Raw genomic sequence first — 17,606 nt, 5'->3', positions numbered from 1 at the left:
AGAAGGTGTTAGCAAGATTTACAGTCATTCTTTGGGCCATGATTCTTCTTACATTCTTTCTAGCATGAACAAAGGTGAAGGTTTCAGGCCTAAAACCAGGGTGTGTGATGTCTGCATATCCAGTTTGGCCACATCACCCGATACCAATCCTCAAGCCATCGGAAAGAGGAGTGGGGCATGTGTCCTATGAAAATAAACAAATCTTTCTTGAGATACTCCCCTCTGCTTTCATTCACGCTCTAAGTATACCTGGAGACTAAATGACTGCTTATCTAATCTAAGCTTGATCCATGTCACTGGGTGGGTTTGTGCAATAACAGGTCCAGCAACAGAACTGTAATATTGTCCACAAAGCATTACGTCAAGATGATACAATGATCTCAAATTATTGGATTAATAAATAATAACTTTGTCACCCATCATGAGCCAAAATTTGCTGCATTGTGACAATAATACCAAGCACCAGCCTGATCTTGATAAATAATAAAATCATTGTGGATGAGCCCCTCAACAGAGACAGCCTGTGTTTATCACACGCTGCTCCGTCTTTTTCTTTTTCTCATGACAACAGGCAAATTCTCTCAGCCTTATCTTTCGCAACTCTCACAGATGACAAAAGAAAAAGCACTTCCTTCTAGTCTCATCTTCTGCAGTACTTTTTCAACCTCGGCAACAAATAGCCTACTCAAACGGTACATCAGCAAAGCGCCCCATGAAGAAAAACATTAAGGCCAAACTGGGGTAACAATCAAAACAATGTCAACCGTTAAAGTCCAAGTCTTTAGAAGCACATAAATTAAACATCTGGCTGAATCAACCTGGCTGAAATCACCAGGCGCAGCGGATAAATAGAGTTGGTCACCTTCCAAATTGTAGCCGCATTAATAGAAGGTCATCACCACAAGTCAAAGTCAAAGCGAAGCCAGCAACAAGCAGTGCATTGAGGTGAGAGTAAGTGACTATACATCGTATAGAGCCACTTCACTCTGTCTAATCTTGACAAATTGAATTTGTACATGGGGATAATGACAAATTCTTCCTGTGACTAAGCATGACTGATTGCATTTTCAAACGCTGCCACACCAAAATGCTAAAACACCATTACAGCAGACCATATTTCACACCCCCGTTGTTGGGATTGAAGTGAAGTCCGTCCTTAAGTGATATAAATGGGAGCCTTCGGTCTCTTTACACTACTGTCTAGAAAACCCAGCAGGTGTGATGTGTGTAACTAATGTCATGCACAGGAAGCAGTTCTGTGTGTAATACAATGCATGGTGGGCAAACGCTTATCTGACACAAAATATGCAAGAGGTCTGGTTCAAAACAAAAACCAGCCCGATACAATCAACCAGGTTATTGCTATCATTATTACTGCTTCTGAGTTTGATTGAACTTGGCTTCTTTAGATTATAGGCATAGTCAAGATGCCCAAAATAGTTTATACAACTAAAGTGCAGCGCATAAGATGCACATAAATGCACAATTATAAACGTGCAGATTTTGTTGATTTTCACCATGTCTTGAAAAGAATGAAAGAATATCAACTGTCAACAAAGCTGTTAAAGGAAGCATTTAACTACTCAGACCTTACTACACATAAAAACAGTAACATAGGACAGGTAGCTATCTATTGTTTACTACTTGAACCCATCTTTAACTGTGTATTTTTATTGCAATAAGGGTGCTGATTTTTATAGGATATGCTTCAATCACAACAACAGAAGTTTACCTTGCTCGGAATCCTCAGGTTCTCCACAGGACTGAGGTCTGCCATGCTTTCTTGGGGGCTTTTCAGGCCCTGTCAAAATAAGACTCACCGTTAGACTTCAAAAGCCACCAAAAAGTCAAGTAACTTTATCGTTTTGTTTTCAGCTGTACACGTTGTCACAAAGCTTGCTATTCTTCCGCACACTACAGCATGCAGCAAAAAGTGGAACCGGCAGACAGATTTCAGAAAGCGATATGCTCTGTTGTGTCCACTGGTGAATTAATGAATCTAACATTACTGCCGTGCAAACTGAGAACTTCCCTAACCGCCCAGTGTCCGGTGTTGTGCGCTGTTGTTGTGCTTGTCTAATGGTAAACTCTTACAAATGGGGCATCGGCATGACTCCCCATACACGTGTATTTTCTTCATGTGAGGTAAATAGCTGGTAGCTGTGATGCGGCCGTAAAAACAGCTGCTGTTAGTCGGGCTGAATGAACGATGAGCTGTCAAATTAGCCAGTAAGCTTAGCTAGCTGTCATGCTAACTTTAGCTGCTGTGAGAGACAAACAGCCAGCAGCTTAGTACTGTACTCCTGCTATGCTCACCTGCCGGGCCATAAGAGACTTAATCTTCTGCATCGTGGAGCTAACTTCTGTCAGCGGACAAATTCGTGAGTAATGTTAACAGTTTTGTTTTGTTGTCAACGATGCGCCTCCATCACTACGAGAGGGGAGCCATAGTTGACCGTCACATGACTGTTACGGCAAGAACCGGAAACCTCGCAAAGCATCCTGGGAAAGGTAGTTTTTATTAGGAGGTGTGATGGTGACCCTAACTGACAATTGTAAAAACTGAAAATATTTCGATTCAATTAAAAATATATGTTGTTCTAAAAAAATTTAAATATTAAAAATTGTATTAAAAAGTGGTGTGCCCCAATAACAATGTGATATATGTGCTTCTGTCTTACACCACTGGATGGTAGTCATTTCACATCACCAAATAGAAATAGAATAGAACATTAGACAGCAATGACTATTTTGTCTCTCTGAAAATTGTTACTCTACTCAAGTGACACATTTTGACATTGTCACAGTACAAAAAGCACAGGTTTAAACAATGATGCTTTGGTTTCAGGATCCTGGTGCAAACTTGTCAACAGTAGTTAAAATGTGATTCTCTTTCAACAACTACAACATTAAAAATACTGCATCAATAATGATCATCCCGTAGTATGTATAATGTATATGTATATGTATATGTATGACTTAGGCCTAACATTGACATTGTTCTGCATTATCAGTATTTTAACTTTTTGAGAAGTTTATTGTTCTGAATGCATTTTTACACTGTGGCATTGTTATAATCTAAGTTAAGGATATGAGTACTTCTTTCACCACTGTCTGTAATGTATATATGACACTTTTGTTGTATGTTGTTTACATACTGTAAATACATACATTGTCCCTCCATCATTTTGCACTTTAGTGGGGCACCTTTTGTGGGATCATATAGTTGGAGTCTCACCCTGTTGCGTGGTCACTTTACTGCACTAAATAGCACTTTAATACAATTAATTTGCACTTAATTCCATAAACAGCCCTTAACTGCATAAACTGCACTTTACATAACCCTTGTGTCGTGGTGTATTTTATGTTATCTTGTATTGTATATTTCATTTATTGTTTAATTGTGTTTTTTGTATTTTTGTACCTTGAGACGACCTGCCGGAGACAGATGGAAAATAGCCTTCTGGCTAATTTTGGCATATTTACAATGCTGAAAAGCAAATATGTTCATTAATATGCACTGTCCCTTTTAAATAAATACAATAATTAAATACATATAATTTGGTCTCAAACAGGTTAAGGTTAACAATATATAACTATGTGTTAATATATTTTGTGTGTGGCTGCATTATTTGGCGAACGGCATTTACATTTGTGTGCATGAGATGTCATCACGTATTGCCATCCACAGCTCAGTGCCATGTAGCTCCATCTCTGCCAAGCAATTAGACCTGGCTCTGCATTGTGAACTGTTTAAAAATAATTACAAAAACAGTGCATGCAGACCCATTCAGCCTGCTTTGTAACTGCCCCTTTGGGTGTTATTTTGAGCAGTGCTTGGTTAAAAGCAAGCAGCATGCAGGAGACAGCAGGCACTGTGAGCTTTAGTTCCTGGTTAATGATGCCCCAGGCTATTTCCCAGTCAAATGAAGGTGAGGTTGATCTCCTTAGGTGAATTTTCTCTACTGTTGTTCTTTAGGCAGTCATCCACAGTGCGGCACCTCCCATAAAGTATACACTGAGACAGAACAGATGGCAACCCCTACCCGGAGACGCCACCACAAAGACATAGCACACTCAGTCGGTCAGTTCATGAGCTATAATTAGAGTTAGATTCAGTAAACTGCTTGTTGTTATGCAGGACAGCATCATGATAATCAGCACTTTATGACTCAGTATGAGGTTCAGAACTTGACAATTTATTATCCTCAAAAACATACTAGCACAATAATTTGTTTTGGTGGCGCAGCACTATTGTAAAATAATCATTTCCACCGTAGTGTAATTTATTTGTGAAAAACTTTCAAACTCATCAACTTTCTTTGGAAACAATGCAATTATCATTTCAAATGTTTAAATTTTCAGAGTTAAAAAGTTTCAATACTAGGTCAACTAGCTTGAATTTGAATTAGGACATTTTTTGTTCAACAACATTTGAGATGAATTTGAATGGAAACACTCAGCACAGGCGTGATAATGGAGACAACACAATGTTTTGATTATATTCTGAATCATAGCACAAAGCAGACTGCTGCCTTTAAGTGATATGTTGTCATTACAGATACAATTTTGACCTCTATTTTCTTAACAAAACATTTTTTGTCCCTGGTTCTCTCCACACTCTTCTGTATCTCTTTCCTCTTTATTCCTCTACCCCTTCTCTCTTTCACACACACACACACACACACATTTTTATCTACTCGTGACAAGGTGTCAGCAGGAGCAGGTGGAGGGCACTCTGCCACATGCTGAACCATCCGTCTGTTGCTGCCTGTCTCCACATCAAGCCAGGTACACAGCATACTAATACAACGAGGCGGAGAGAAACAAGCTCTCTGCAGCAATTTTAAGACAACAAATACAACTCAAACACTTGTGAGTAGCAAGATCACAGCCAAGACATGAGACAAAGACTGACTGTGAAGCAGTTGAGCAACTGACATCTTTGCTGGCTTCAGCTATTTAGTTTTTTCCCCAGGATCTGTGGTTGTTCATTTCAAGCCCTGACCACTACTGCCATTCTATGAAAGAAGAACAAATATAAATTCAGATATAGAAGAATGAAGCACACTGTCTTCGTCCGGTTGTAGGCAACAAACACTTATTTTAAAATGAAATAGTAAAACAGTTATATCTTTAATAAAAGTACAAAACAACATGTGAATGCCAACTGTACAATAATTTATGAATCATTCATCATTTTCCTTATTTCAGTATTTCATTCATATATATATATATGAATGAAATGCTATATATATATATATATATATATATATATATATATATAGAGAGAGAGAGAGAGAGAGAGAGAGAGAGAGAGAGAGAGAGAGAGAGCATATATTGGGGAAACAGGTTTAAGTGTTTCTATAGGAATAAATAGAGCAAAACATAGAAATAGATTAAGTATAAAGAATCTGCATTATAATCCATGTACAATATTTACACTTATATATATTTCATACAAGAAATCAATTCATTATAACACTATTCTCACAAAACAGACTCTCTTTGCCAGGAATGTATTATTGAAATGAAAATCAAAAAAAACCTTTTTAAAATTAAATATATATTTTAAATAGCCTAATCAAGGTTGGGTAGGTAAGAATTTCAAAAACTTTTACCTACCCAAAATGGTTTCTTCTAATTTGCTTGGTTTAATATGAAGATCCCATTGATCTTCAGTTTTTAACGGAAAAGGCCAAACAGTTTAAACTTCAGTTACACATTAAAAAACACATACACTTTCATCTCACGATAATTTTAACAAAAGACATTTTAACATCTGTCCCATTCTCTGGACAATAACAGTGCACGATCAGGTTGTGTACTCACACAATTCTCCTTCATCCCCTGTGCAAAAAGTGGGCCACCAAAGCCAGTGTTTCAGGGCCTTAAGAGAATAAAGCTACACAGGAGTCTTCAAGTGAAATGACTGTGAGTTATGTTTCAACTCTCAAGCTCGACTTTACTTAAGCAAACTGTGACTTGGGGTTTCAGGAACATGTCTGATCACATCGTAGATGGTGGTGTGCATATCCTGAACTGACTCCAGACGAGCCAGAGATCTGCATGATGCCTGCAGGACAGTTTCATGTGAAAATTAAAACTACACCCAAACTTTTCAACAGACAAAAGCTTGAAATTCTTGCTGTGTTATCACCAAATGCCATTTGAATGTACAACATGTTAAATACCTGTGCAGATTCCATTTTCCCAGGTATGGAGACAAACTCGTAGATGCCAAAGTCTTCTGTTGCGTCCTCGTGACCTTATTGATGCACAGGTTTTAATATCAGACCAACACTTAGGTTACAGCGAGTGCATTGCTATTGCTATCTGAATAAAACTTTACTGTAACATGATAAACATAAATATGCCATTTAAACTAAGACCTGCTTTTCAGTCGGAATATATGACATTCTGACTCTGTTTACTTTTCAGCTTTAGGCTCATCTTATCTCAAGCCTGTTTGTTAGGAACGACTATCACTTTAATGGAAAACCAATTCCCTGTTCATCCAGATAATCAACTCAAAAAGATGATGTAACATACTGTATGTGTAAACATGATGTAAGGCATACTCTACAATTTGGGTTTCTTTCATGGCTGCAGTGTTTGACGGTATAAGCATGTCAATGCGTCTGTTAACAAGCAGTAGCTTACCTGAACGATGTGGTCGTCTCTGCTCTGAAAGTGGTCTGCCAAGAACAGGCAAATAAAGCTGTTAGCAGAAGCACATACACTATGTATACAAAAAACACTATGGTCAATGTCTGTATTAATTTCATATTCAAGGCTCTTACCTGTTGTAAATGCTCATAAGCACTGTTGGAGACCAAGAGACAGAGGGAAATAATTATTGACAAATACAGAAATTCTAAATCTTACCATGACTGATTTAAATGCAGTAGTGACTTTGCCTTGGTTACCTTCAGTCTGACTGACATTTGCAAGCTATTTACATTTATGACTAACTTCAACATGGAAGAGATCTCATGCAGTGAGCCGTTAGTGTTATGCCTAACCGTAGAACTGCGGATCATACATTATCCTTTGTCATGTTCCCATAATGTTCCATGTAAATCTGAGGAACATTGGAACGACTTCTTCAGCATTCAGGCATGCAGATATCAAACATGGAACATGTTAAACGGGTTGCAGGACTGACTGTGAGGGTTAATAAAAAATACTGTAAGAAATCCACTTCTGTTAAAGAAGCAATATGACATTATCTAACCTCTCTTGGGATGGCAGGTTCTCCTGAGGAAGAACAGCAGCATACAGCCGATGACGAACAAAGAGCAGACGGTAATGGCTGCCAGAGGAGATACAGAGCTGCCTTCCTGGGTGTGCTTCTCTTTCCCTGTAAACCAATACAGGACGGACACTGATATTAACACTCATTTTTAGCCAAGATGGAGAACCTGTTAATAACAACCAGTTAAGCATCAGCTAGCATGACTAGTCTTATTAAAAGGTTAGTCATCAGAGGATGGTTTGGAAAGGTTCATAAGAAATTTTGATGTCAATAAAACATGGATGCGCTCATGACTTCTGTTGACTCAATAAACAGCATTTTAAATCATAGCCAGTATCAGTGAGCCTTTCTCAGTATCACCAAGTCAACATTTCAATGTCGCATCTGGCACACAGAAACTCCCCATGCTATAAAACTTAGTCAACAAATACAACAGCTGTTATACACTGTTTACTTTCCCAGCCACTGAACTTTAATACAGGCTGCAGGTACTGGAACCTAGCAACAGAGATAAAGCACAAGTTTCATAATAGCCATGTATATTTCATGTTATATCCATAAGCTGCTTTCGCTTTCCACCTGTGGTGCACACACTGCTTCACCTATGTTTTTTTTTATCTACCCAACTGTTTCCAAAGCTGGCCCTGGTGGTTGTCATTGTCAAGATATATCTCATCAACCTCTTCTGCTTTTGGCATGACAGACTGTTTGCGGAGTGTTTATCTCAGAGGACTCCTAAAACCCACCTACGCTCTGCTCCCTCTCGCCATGTTCCACCCTCAACCCACCTGTTCCTAAGCTGGCCACCACAAGAGTAAACTGTGCCTCGTCCTGCTTCTGCGTCACATTGTTGAAGGCACGGCACAGGTACTCTTCAGCCTGGGCCAGTCTGTAGGAGAGCACCTCCAGCCGCGGGCCCTCAGTGATGACCTGGGTGCCGTTGTGGCTCTTAGAGATCCAGACGTAGCTGTTGGGCGGGTTGGAATCAGCCTGGCATTCGAAGAAGACCAGCTCTCCAGGGTTGATGGTGAACACTTCTCCTGTCCGCAGGCCCTGGCCCGAGTTCACCTCCAGGTTGTAGGGGCCATCTGCAGGAGCCAACATTGAGTCAGGGAAACATGACAGTTTGCTGCTGACATGGTGGTTATTATACTAAGCAATTACTTTACTATGAATTTTCTTATCTTAATACATCAAGGGGCAGCAGCGGCCAAAAGATTTTGACTACAGGGTCATAGGCCCTGGCGGGCCAGTTCTTGCCTTTCACAATTTAAAGTTGGGACATTCTTGAACAAGTCAGTCAACAAACAAAACAGCTCTGGTAGAGATGCTATAACAACATATGAAAAAAATGGTTCTTGTACATAAGCTGTGTTATAATGAAAAAAAATCTTGTGAAAATGATTTAGTTTGGTCAAGATTTGCTAAAAATAAGGTCATAAGATTTTATTATGACCACAAAAGACCGTTAACATGAGCTGGCAGTTAAGAGGGATCCTGTCTGTTAATATAAACTTCCAGGGTTTGAGTTATAATCTGAGCTTTGTGGGGGTCTCTAATATACTACTTAACGTTACCGGCGGGTGGGGGGGATCATTGCATATTAAGTGTTTCAACATTTCCCTCTCTCACACACACACCAAAGCACAAACACACACAGCAGTCCACTACTTGCCCCAGATGTCTGTGATATTGCAACAGGATGTAGCCCTACTCACACTAGGCAATCAGTTATGTTTCAATCGCCTGAAAAATGCCATCAAAGACTTTTGCTCAAGGAGAGACCGCAATTCCACCCTTTATGGTAATATTAAAGTGTTATTATTTTACGCACTGCTTGCACACAGTAGCAAACATAATACCATTTGTAGGGCTGTAGCCTACTAATTGGAGGATGCATCAAAAAGCCAATAATACTAAATAAATAAGCTGCAGTCAATACAGTAGGCTAGAATACAACTGAGTTCATTTTCGCGGGTCGCGGCCTCAGCCTGTTCGGTCAAAACTGTGCGCACGATAGTGGCTGATGGTGGAGAAGTGCAGTCATGCCATGCGCAGCATAGTTGATAAACACACTTTTCTAGTGTTCATTTAAGTCTGTTTATCTTGTTTAATTTAAACAATAGTAGGTACTAATTACAATAAAAAATACATTATTTGTGATTCAAAATAATGGTTGTTGATAAATGAATTAGAGACTTCCACAGATGCATGATTTTACTACTTCCATGGGAGCTCAGACCATCCTTATGGGAGCTGAGCTCCCACTGGCTCCCAAATAACTGGAACCCTGTAAACGTCAGTTTTAATGTGTATGAGACATGATTCATAGTCAGTCATACATAAACATTAATGTACTTAACATGGTGAACTGAAAGTGGTATTTTAACTGACAATAGTGGATCATTGTTTTCTGCAGAATGCTACTGAATGCTAACACAAGCATGCTCCATGCATATATGCAAACAAAAATGATGACAATACTAAATTAACTAGTGTAGCAGTTCTCTGTGCCAAGTTTATTAACATAGCCACTGTTCGAGCACACTGACTGACGGGATGGGAAAAAATTAAGGAAGTTATACATGTCATAGAAATTGTACTAACATCCTTGTGTCCCATCCATACAGTTTTGCAAATGAATTCAGGGAAAGTTGTTTTGGGTGCAACCTCAGACTCACAAAACAAGGCCAGTTCTACACACGTTATGGGAGAACAGAGGAGCGCTGTGACCTGTGCTCCCATGCAAATACTATCCCATAACATGCATGTGTTTCCAGTTCTCAGAAAGTAGTCTGATCTCACACATTTACATATGACCTAATACCCCCGGTGGAACAGAGCAAAGGGTGTGCAAAAGATAAAATACATAAATAGATGTATTATACATAGGCTATTGGTATTGGTACAGGAACTTTGTGACAAATACACTGTAAACCAATGTTTTGGAAGATAATTTGTAACTTGAAAAACTGTAATAATTGAAACTTAACTGAAACTGGTCTCAGTCTGTGCCAAAATAAAACGACTTCTATCAAATAAATCATACTTACTTCACTTTTCTTTGACTCTAATGTTAACTTTATGGTATTTCTGTGTTTGGTTCATTGAGGTTTATCCTGCCATGTTACAAGTTGACAACAGCTTGTAAATGAAGGTCATTTGATCCTGCCATGTTAGAGATTTTGGTAACCAGGTAGGTAAAAGAAAATCTGGTTGCACTCCCTATAATATTAGCCCAGCATTGAGGACTTATTTTTGTCATTTATCTGGTTATCTGGTTTCTGGTCCTTTTCTTTTTTTTAATGTCAACAGTGAGCCAAATTTTGTTATGCCAGACCTTCTAAGCTTAAGAAGCTGCTGGCTATGAGGTGTCAACATCTGTCTACTTATATTATAAAACACTAAAACACATTACATTCTGACAGGAAATGACCCACACTGCAATTCTCTGGGAAATAATTGAGAACTAGACTTGCAGTTTCAGGTGGTCATAGTGCAGGGAAGGTGCAGGAGAATATAGATGGACATATCTACTCACAATAGACATTGAGTTCCACGGCCCTGCTGTGCCTACCCTGGCTGACAGGGTTGCTGGCAACACAGCGGTAAGTTCCCTTGTCCTCTTTTCTCACAGGGCTGATTAACAATGTTGCATTGTTTTGGGAGAAGTGGTATCTGTCACTGGGATCTAGTGCGATGTTGTCCCTTAGCCATTGGAACACAACTCTTGTTCCTCTCTCGACAGAACAAGTCCAGGTTACGTTTGCCTTGTCCTCCACAACTGCATATGATGGGCTCTTCTCTATGACTGGAGTGGACACAGGGACTAAGGGAAAAAACAAGAAATGTAGGAAAATTTAGGGCTGAGTCCATAAATGACATCAAACTGGACATCAAGACTGAACAACACTCACCATCCACTGTGACATGCACAGTTCGCTTCTCCTTGATAACCAGTCCTGTCTTGTTAAACTTTATGTTGAGGTTCAGCTGGTAATCCCCCTCATCGTCCTGGTTTAACTCCGGGATTTGCAAAGAAAGATTTGGTTCTCTAAAGATGAGGTGGTTGCGGTACGTCATGTCAGTTATTTTGGCCTCTTTGGTAAACGTCACCAACGTGGCTCTGGTGCCGCTCGGCCTGGTGTGTGACCACGTTCCCTGGATCTCAACTTCATCCAACGGGAAGCGAGTCTCAACAGACAAGTGAAGGCCCTTCCCTTCAATACCATAATGTACCAAGGAAGGGATGTGGATGAACTCAGAGCTTACATCTGAGTTGGTGGAGATGGCATGAGAAAGAGGGGAAGGAGAAGGAGGGAAAAGAAGGGAGTTAATGCACATCTCTGTAGGGTGACTTTTTGGATTTCCCATTAAAGACATTATTAATATAAAACTTGTTTCAGAAACATTTTAGGGATGAACAGTATGCTATATTTTTAAAGAGTTAGTTACTGAATGTGTTTCTGTTCCTTTCTCCCTAAAATAAAAATAAGAAATATGGGTTTGGAGAATGATACAGACCAAGATTTAGGTAACCAATATCCAATCCCAATATTTTTTTAAATTCAGTGTTTCTCAATAAACCCATACTATATAATTATTTTAGGTGGGTTGACAGCTTGTTCAGGTAGAATGACACACCTGCAGTTTAGTTTCACTTGCAAAAAAGCCATTGCAAGAATGTCCTCTTGTCGTTAATGGAAAGGACTACTGGATGGTGATAAAAAAAAAAGCTATTTGAAATTTCAACCTGCAATAATTTACTTTTTGGACACTACAGAGCAACAAGCTGTTAACACTACAATGACATATTATCACCTTATCAAGATGATATAGATCAGGGGTTTTCAAAGTGTGAGGTGGGGGTCTCTAAGCAGTTTCATGGGAGGCTCAGTGAATGGAAGTGAAACAATATTACATTACTTATTTATTAGTTATCAAAAGGAGATCACATAGAATAGCCTACAAGTGTGTGAGTTCAGAGAGTAGTTTGGGGGAACTGTTTTCCCCCCCATCAAAGTCAGAAACTAATAAATGCCTTAGGACAGAGCTTTTTTTAAAACTATTTGGTGTAGTCAAAGTTATGTCAAACAGCTGTTTGACATAACTTTTGACTACACCAATAGGCTATTTTGGTTCAAATGATGAGTGTCTATGGGATCAGTCTCATTCTTTGAAAACCTCTGATAAAGATAATGTGTTATTAAGCAGTTGCTTATTTAAACATGAAACAATATTATCATTCATTTGGAGTTTTGTTTCACTTTCCTTTTAGCTCTGTTTTGATCTCCACCAACTCCTGAGTGAAATATCTGGCTCTTTAGCTGCTAAATAATCCACTGTGTTCACCAGCCAGCTGCTGTCTGTCTGCTTGTTGGTGCTGAGCCGGCAGAGTATAGTAAACTTTTATAACGGCACTGAAAACTGCCTGTTGGATCTGGAAATGATGCCGATCAGAGCGGTGAGAGTGAACCAAAACATTAAGTTCCAGGTATGTAAAAGCAAAACAATGAGCTGAAAGACTCTAAAACACACTGTAGATGGGAGACTGCAAAGCTAGGTGATAATTCACATTACATGTAGTTATTTTGTCTGTTGTTACAATAAAAATCTGGATTAATGCAGCTTTAATTTAAAACCCAACATTGATATTTATCTCAATGTAGGGCATACACATACTGTACGCTAATATATTGGTCTAGTCAAGTACGCCACTTCACCAACACTGAAAAATAACTAGACAAAACACTGTCAACCTTATGTAAAAACAACAGCAACCATAATGCAGATAAAAATTGATTTAATATGGATTGCAAGGTATGGCACATATTAATGCTACTTTATGGCATTAATTATTATATATTATTATATTAGCACTTATCGACTGTTGTGATTATATGTCCATATTGTGTTATAATTTTACAAAATTATTCATTCCAAATTACTCATTACAGCATATTTTAATGAAAAGTTAAATTGATTTTGTATATATTTGCTACATCATGAATTACAATATATCGATATTAGAAAAACATTGCTAGTTATGATAAGGGCAACAATATGAAAGCAAAACCGTTTTTCCCCCCTGTCTAATCTCATAATCTACATCCTAGTCTTCGATTGCGCAGGTCCTGAAACTGCAGTAAGTTAATATTGACACTAAAGAAGTGTCATTGTTGTCAGACAAGGACAAAGCCTGCCTCTTTGATCCCAACTTGTCCCAAAACAAACACTTGGGCTGTCTGAAGTAACTAGATAAATGTTGATCTATTGCACCTTGCTGCTTGTTAAAGCAGTGGCTTGCTGTAGTTTATTCTTTGGTAGCTGAAAACATCGTGGAATAAAAGCACCAAAGACTGAAGGAGCTTTTTCTGCAGTCATTGTCATCTCCACTGAAAGTTACTATTATGTGAGAGCTATGACCGGACGGTTTTATTTGACAGGAACTTTTGAAACTTCATTGTTGGGTATTTTTGACAGTTTTAAGATAAAAAGTAAGGCGCTGTGTTTCAACGCCAGGTTGAGCAGCATGTGAGTAGGCAGTGCTACTGTGAAAGAAACTAACTAAAACATCTCACTTCTCTCTTGCTTGTGTCCCTTGGTCCCACTTCTGACTGTCTGTCTCCTCTTTCTCTGTTACAGCATTACAGAAATTACTTTGGGGAGATATTCAGGAAAGACTGTTAATTTGCTAGCTGATCATTTCATCCTTACATGGTGCAACAAAAAAAAAACTCAATAAACTCATCTTAAGTGTGTTAGATCTCATCCAATCAAATCTTGATTGATTGCTGAAAATGAGATTTGTTCTCTCATTCTAAAGCCATATTTTCCCTCACAGTTCTACCTAAATCTCTTTTTATCTTTGTCACCCACTCCCACTCTGACCACACTTCCCCCTTGGGGGCGTCTAGCTGGTGTCAGCCAGGTCTCTGGGGACTGCTGCCCATGTCGCTCATCACAATTGATTGTTGTGTGTCTGGTGTTGTGTCCTAAATGATACATGCAGAGCACACATCCCCTCGACATGTTTCACTCTTACGAGGCTGTAGGCCAGTTTCTGTGTGTGTGTGTGTGTGTGTGTTGTCAGAAGCAGAAGTGTGCCTGTGTTTACACCAGATGAGATGAAAAAGGCAGAATGAGGGGGAGTGTGCTGAGCCCGCTCCTTCTCTGTTGTCCCCAAACAACACGGCTATTGGTGGTTATACTGAGGAGATTACACTGACACTGGCCTTTGAGGCGAGAGGATATCTTCATTTAGTGATCATGCACACACTATAGCACACACACACACACACACACACACACACACACACACACACATTGACCATGTGCATAGAACCACAAGCACCTGCCTCTTATCACCCTCACACACACAGACACATGAGTTGTTTTGATACTAAATAAAGTGTCCTGGTGCGTGTCCAAATGCCACCATCTTCTCTCCTCTTTCAGATTAGACAAATCTTAAAGGAGGTTGATGATACATTCATCAAAGCAGGAGGAGAGTCCATATCTTAGGGACTGTTAGGTTTATCTGCTCATATTGGTACATGTCTGTAATCACTGAGTCACAGAGCTGTGGCTGGAGTCACTTCTTCTTTCCACTGACCCTCTGCTCATGCCTCAACTTACAACTAATCCTGTAAAGTCACACGGTGGTGACTATGGAAAGGACATGCAAAACAAACCGAGATAGACTCTAAAAGGGACACTTTAAAGACTCAGACTTACATGGAAAAAGGCTGTGGTTGAAGTACTTACACCAACTTGTGTTTTAGGACAAAATGTTACAAAATTTGGATGCAAAGTTTGGCTTAAATACAAAAACACACAGTTATTGTGCAAAAAGGGATGATTTTTTGTTGTTGTTGCAGTTGTTTTAAAATCTTCTCGGACCCGAACCCTTCAAAGACAACACATTTCACAAGGTTTCAGTGAACATTTTGTTGCTGCGCACAACAAAACAAACTTCCTCAACTTACCCAAACAAACACAGCAACCACAGCAACTGCTATAGCTGCACCAACGCAACCCTGACAACTCAAGCCAAACATCCCTCTACGACAATGTAATGCTCACCTGTTAGAATGAAGAGAGCAGAGCAGAAGTAAAGCGCTATTCTTCCTGTGGCCTCCATGGCATCTTATCCTCTAGGGATATGTGAGACTTCTGACAGGCAGACAGGGAGTAAGGGATGTAGGAAGAAGGAGAGGAGTGGAAGAGGAAGAGGTGCAGGAGGAGGAGGAGGAGGAGAGAATTGTGACTGGTTGTGGTGACAACATTTGCCTGGGAAATGAGAGGAGCTAGCTTTAGCCTGCATACACCCAGGCCCCTCCCATGTGACACCAAAAGGAATAAGAGGTCCGCCTGGCAGAGAGACAGCACAGTATGGTCCTCACACTTTCACACACACACACAGATGCCCTCAGGCTGAGGGTTTCACTCTGTCGCAGAGAAACGGAGACATTAAACTGTAAAACAAGGATAGTAGCAGAATAGAAACTGTTTCTTTACATTATAATACACCAGCTGTCTGCTGCTTCAGTCCCTCAGGCTGTGAAACAAAGAAATCACAGACAGAGAGCTTTTAACTGCCAATGTCTCACACAGTTTGGTCAAGTTACAGAGCTTTCAGTGGACACAACAGTGAGCAATCAGCCACTATGTCTGTAATGATTTTGCACTTGACGACAAAAAGACTGATACTCGGTTAAAACTGACTACAGAATGTTGTTTTGACACTGCATGTATCACTGACCTTTGAAATGCATTCAGCAGACAGACTCTCATCGCGATCAGAGAGATATACCCTGTGTCACAACCGATGTGTGTTTTACTTTCTCAGTCTGTTAAGTATATTTAATTTTCCCATGAGGGGAAAGGGCTCTATATTTTTGTGCTACAGATGTCACAACAATCCATGAAATGGGACAGCATCCACTCTGATTATTTTTCTCAAATTATTTTATGTTGTAATCAATGCTGGCAATAGATATGTTCAGAGCCATAGCCAGTAAAACGTTTGTCTCAAAGCAAATAGTCACATGTTGAACACGCTCACTATTTAAACATCCCTCAGTAACTTGTTCAATAGACTTTTATTTCTGCATGGTCATCCCCTGAAAGGATGTGGTGAAACTTGGGACTGAACTGCACAGTGAATGAATTGGGCCATTGTAGGTTGTATAAATGAGTGCCTAGTTTGGTGATGGCACCATTAAATAAATTGATTATTTTCTCTGGTGCAAAGTAATTCATGGGATGCCCATTTAGCCTAAGGACAATGCTTAATGGTTAAAACTGATGTTTTATCACACTAATTCAGTGTTTGTTAGCCCAGACACATGATTCTGCAAATTTGAAACACATCTATTCATGTTCTGCAAAATCAGTTTTGGTCCACATTCAAACAGATGGAAGCAGAAGCAATGTTTTAAACTAGAAGGACTATAAAATCCCCCGCGACCCTGTACGCAGGATGAGCGGTTGACGATGGATGGATGGATGGATGGATGGACTATAAAATCTGCAACCTGCAAGTTTCTACCTCACCTTTAGATGGGGTCAGTGCATCATCTATTAGACACAGTTTAGCCAGTGGATTTATAAAGTGAGCTCTGCAGCAGGCTACAAAATGTTTAAGGGTTCATTTGTAACTATTACTTCTAACTATTTACATTGCATGGCTCTGTGACAGTGGCTGCTAAAATTGTTTGGTTTTGTGACTGTTTAAAGCAATGTCAGTAAAAAAAAAAAAAATAAGACTGTCGAAGCAATGTCTATTCACAACTACTTGTCACAGGTTACATTATGGCTGTGTTTCAAGAAGTTTCAAGAAGGGTGTATTTTCATTCAAAAGGGAACAGCATATTGTCATAAGACTGGGGGATGTTGAGAAAGACAAACAGAGCTTAGGTAATGGTAGGGTTGGGATACTGTGGCTTACATTGTGACCTTCTGACTTGACAACCAAAAAGGGTCAAGATAATATCAATAGCCATTGTTCAATACACAAACGTCCTTGACAGCAGTTTGGGTGTACAGTTATGACAGAAGTTTTCACATGTTTTCTTAGTTAGTGATTTTGGACTGACTGAGTGATTTGGTCTCCGAACCCTGTCCCTGTCCATGCCCTTCCTTATATTAATATGAATGACTGTTATTATGAATGAAACAACCACTGGGAGCTATCTGACATATTTTGTGGATTTTATTAATCTGGCATTGTACAGTAAGTTACATTACAGTATGGAATGGCCTGTGATGGCCTTTTTGGACTGCCCTACCAAAACCAGGACACGGTAGCAGAGTGACACGCCCACACACGCACAGCCTCAAATGG

The 17,606-nt window shown here is 39.5% G+C and overlaps 2 protein-coding genes across 4 annotated transcripts in view; both read right to left on the bottom strand.

Annotated features, from left to right (window-relative positions):
- The window catches only part of vps50 (VPS50 EARP/GARPII complex subunit), a 109,406-nt gene extending 106,928 nt beyond the window's left edge, over window positions 1-2,478 (bottom strand). Inside the window, exons 1-2 of one of the 2 annotated variants that reach the window (XM_046058318.1) lie at window positions 2,317-2,478; window positions 1,733-1,801 (exon numbers count right to left, since the gene is read on the bottom strand). In XM_046058318.1, the coding sequence (XP_045914274.1) occupies window positions 1,733-1,801; window positions 2,317-2,349 (102 nt within the window). In that variant the 5' untranslated portion in view covers window positions 2,350-2,478. The remainder of the gene's footprint in view (window positions 1-1,732; window positions 1,802-2,316) is intronic. The other variant, XM_046058319.1, reaches the window with a different exon arrangement.
- Window positions 2,479-5,501: 3,023 nt separating this feature from the next.
- hepacam2 (HEPACAM family member 2) lies at window positions 5,502-15,429 on the bottom strand. 2 transcript variants are annotated; one of them, XM_046058321.1, is made up of 9 exons: window positions 15,344-15,429; window positions 11,176-11,532; window positions 10,800-11,087; window positions 8,047-8,346; window positions 7,238-7,363; window positions 6,804-6,825; window positions 6,664-6,698; window positions 6,195-6,268; window positions 5,502-6,076 (listed from the first exon to the last, which is right to left on the bottom strand). In XM_046058321.1, exons 1-9 carry the CDS (start codon window positions 15,399-15,401, stop codon window positions 5,966-5,968), a joined length of 1,371 nt encoding a protein of 456 aa, XP_045914277.1. In that variant the 5' UTR covers window positions 15,402-15,429; the 3' UTR covers window positions 5,502-5,965. The 2 variants fall into 2 exon arrangements, with proteins under 2 accessions (XP_045914277.1, XP_045914276.1); XM_046058320.1 differs by lacking the exon at window positions 15,344-15,429 and having other exon boundaries at window positions 11,176-11,618.
- Between the last annotated feature and the right edge of the window lie 2,177 nt (window positions 15,430-17,606).

The sequence above is a fragment of the Micropterus dolomieu genome, linkage group LG09, assembly GCF_021292245.1.
Source record: "Micropterus dolomieu isolate WLL.071019.BEF.003 ecotype Adirondacks linkage group LG09, ASM2129224v1, whole genome shotgun sequence".
In the NCBI taxonomy this organism is placed as follows: Eukaryota; Metazoa; Chordata; class Actinopteri; order Centrarchiformes; family Centrarchidae; genus Micropterus; species Micropterus dolomieu.
Note: the sequence above shows the minus strand (reverse complement) of the source record. Positions and strands in the feature narration are given on the sequence as shown.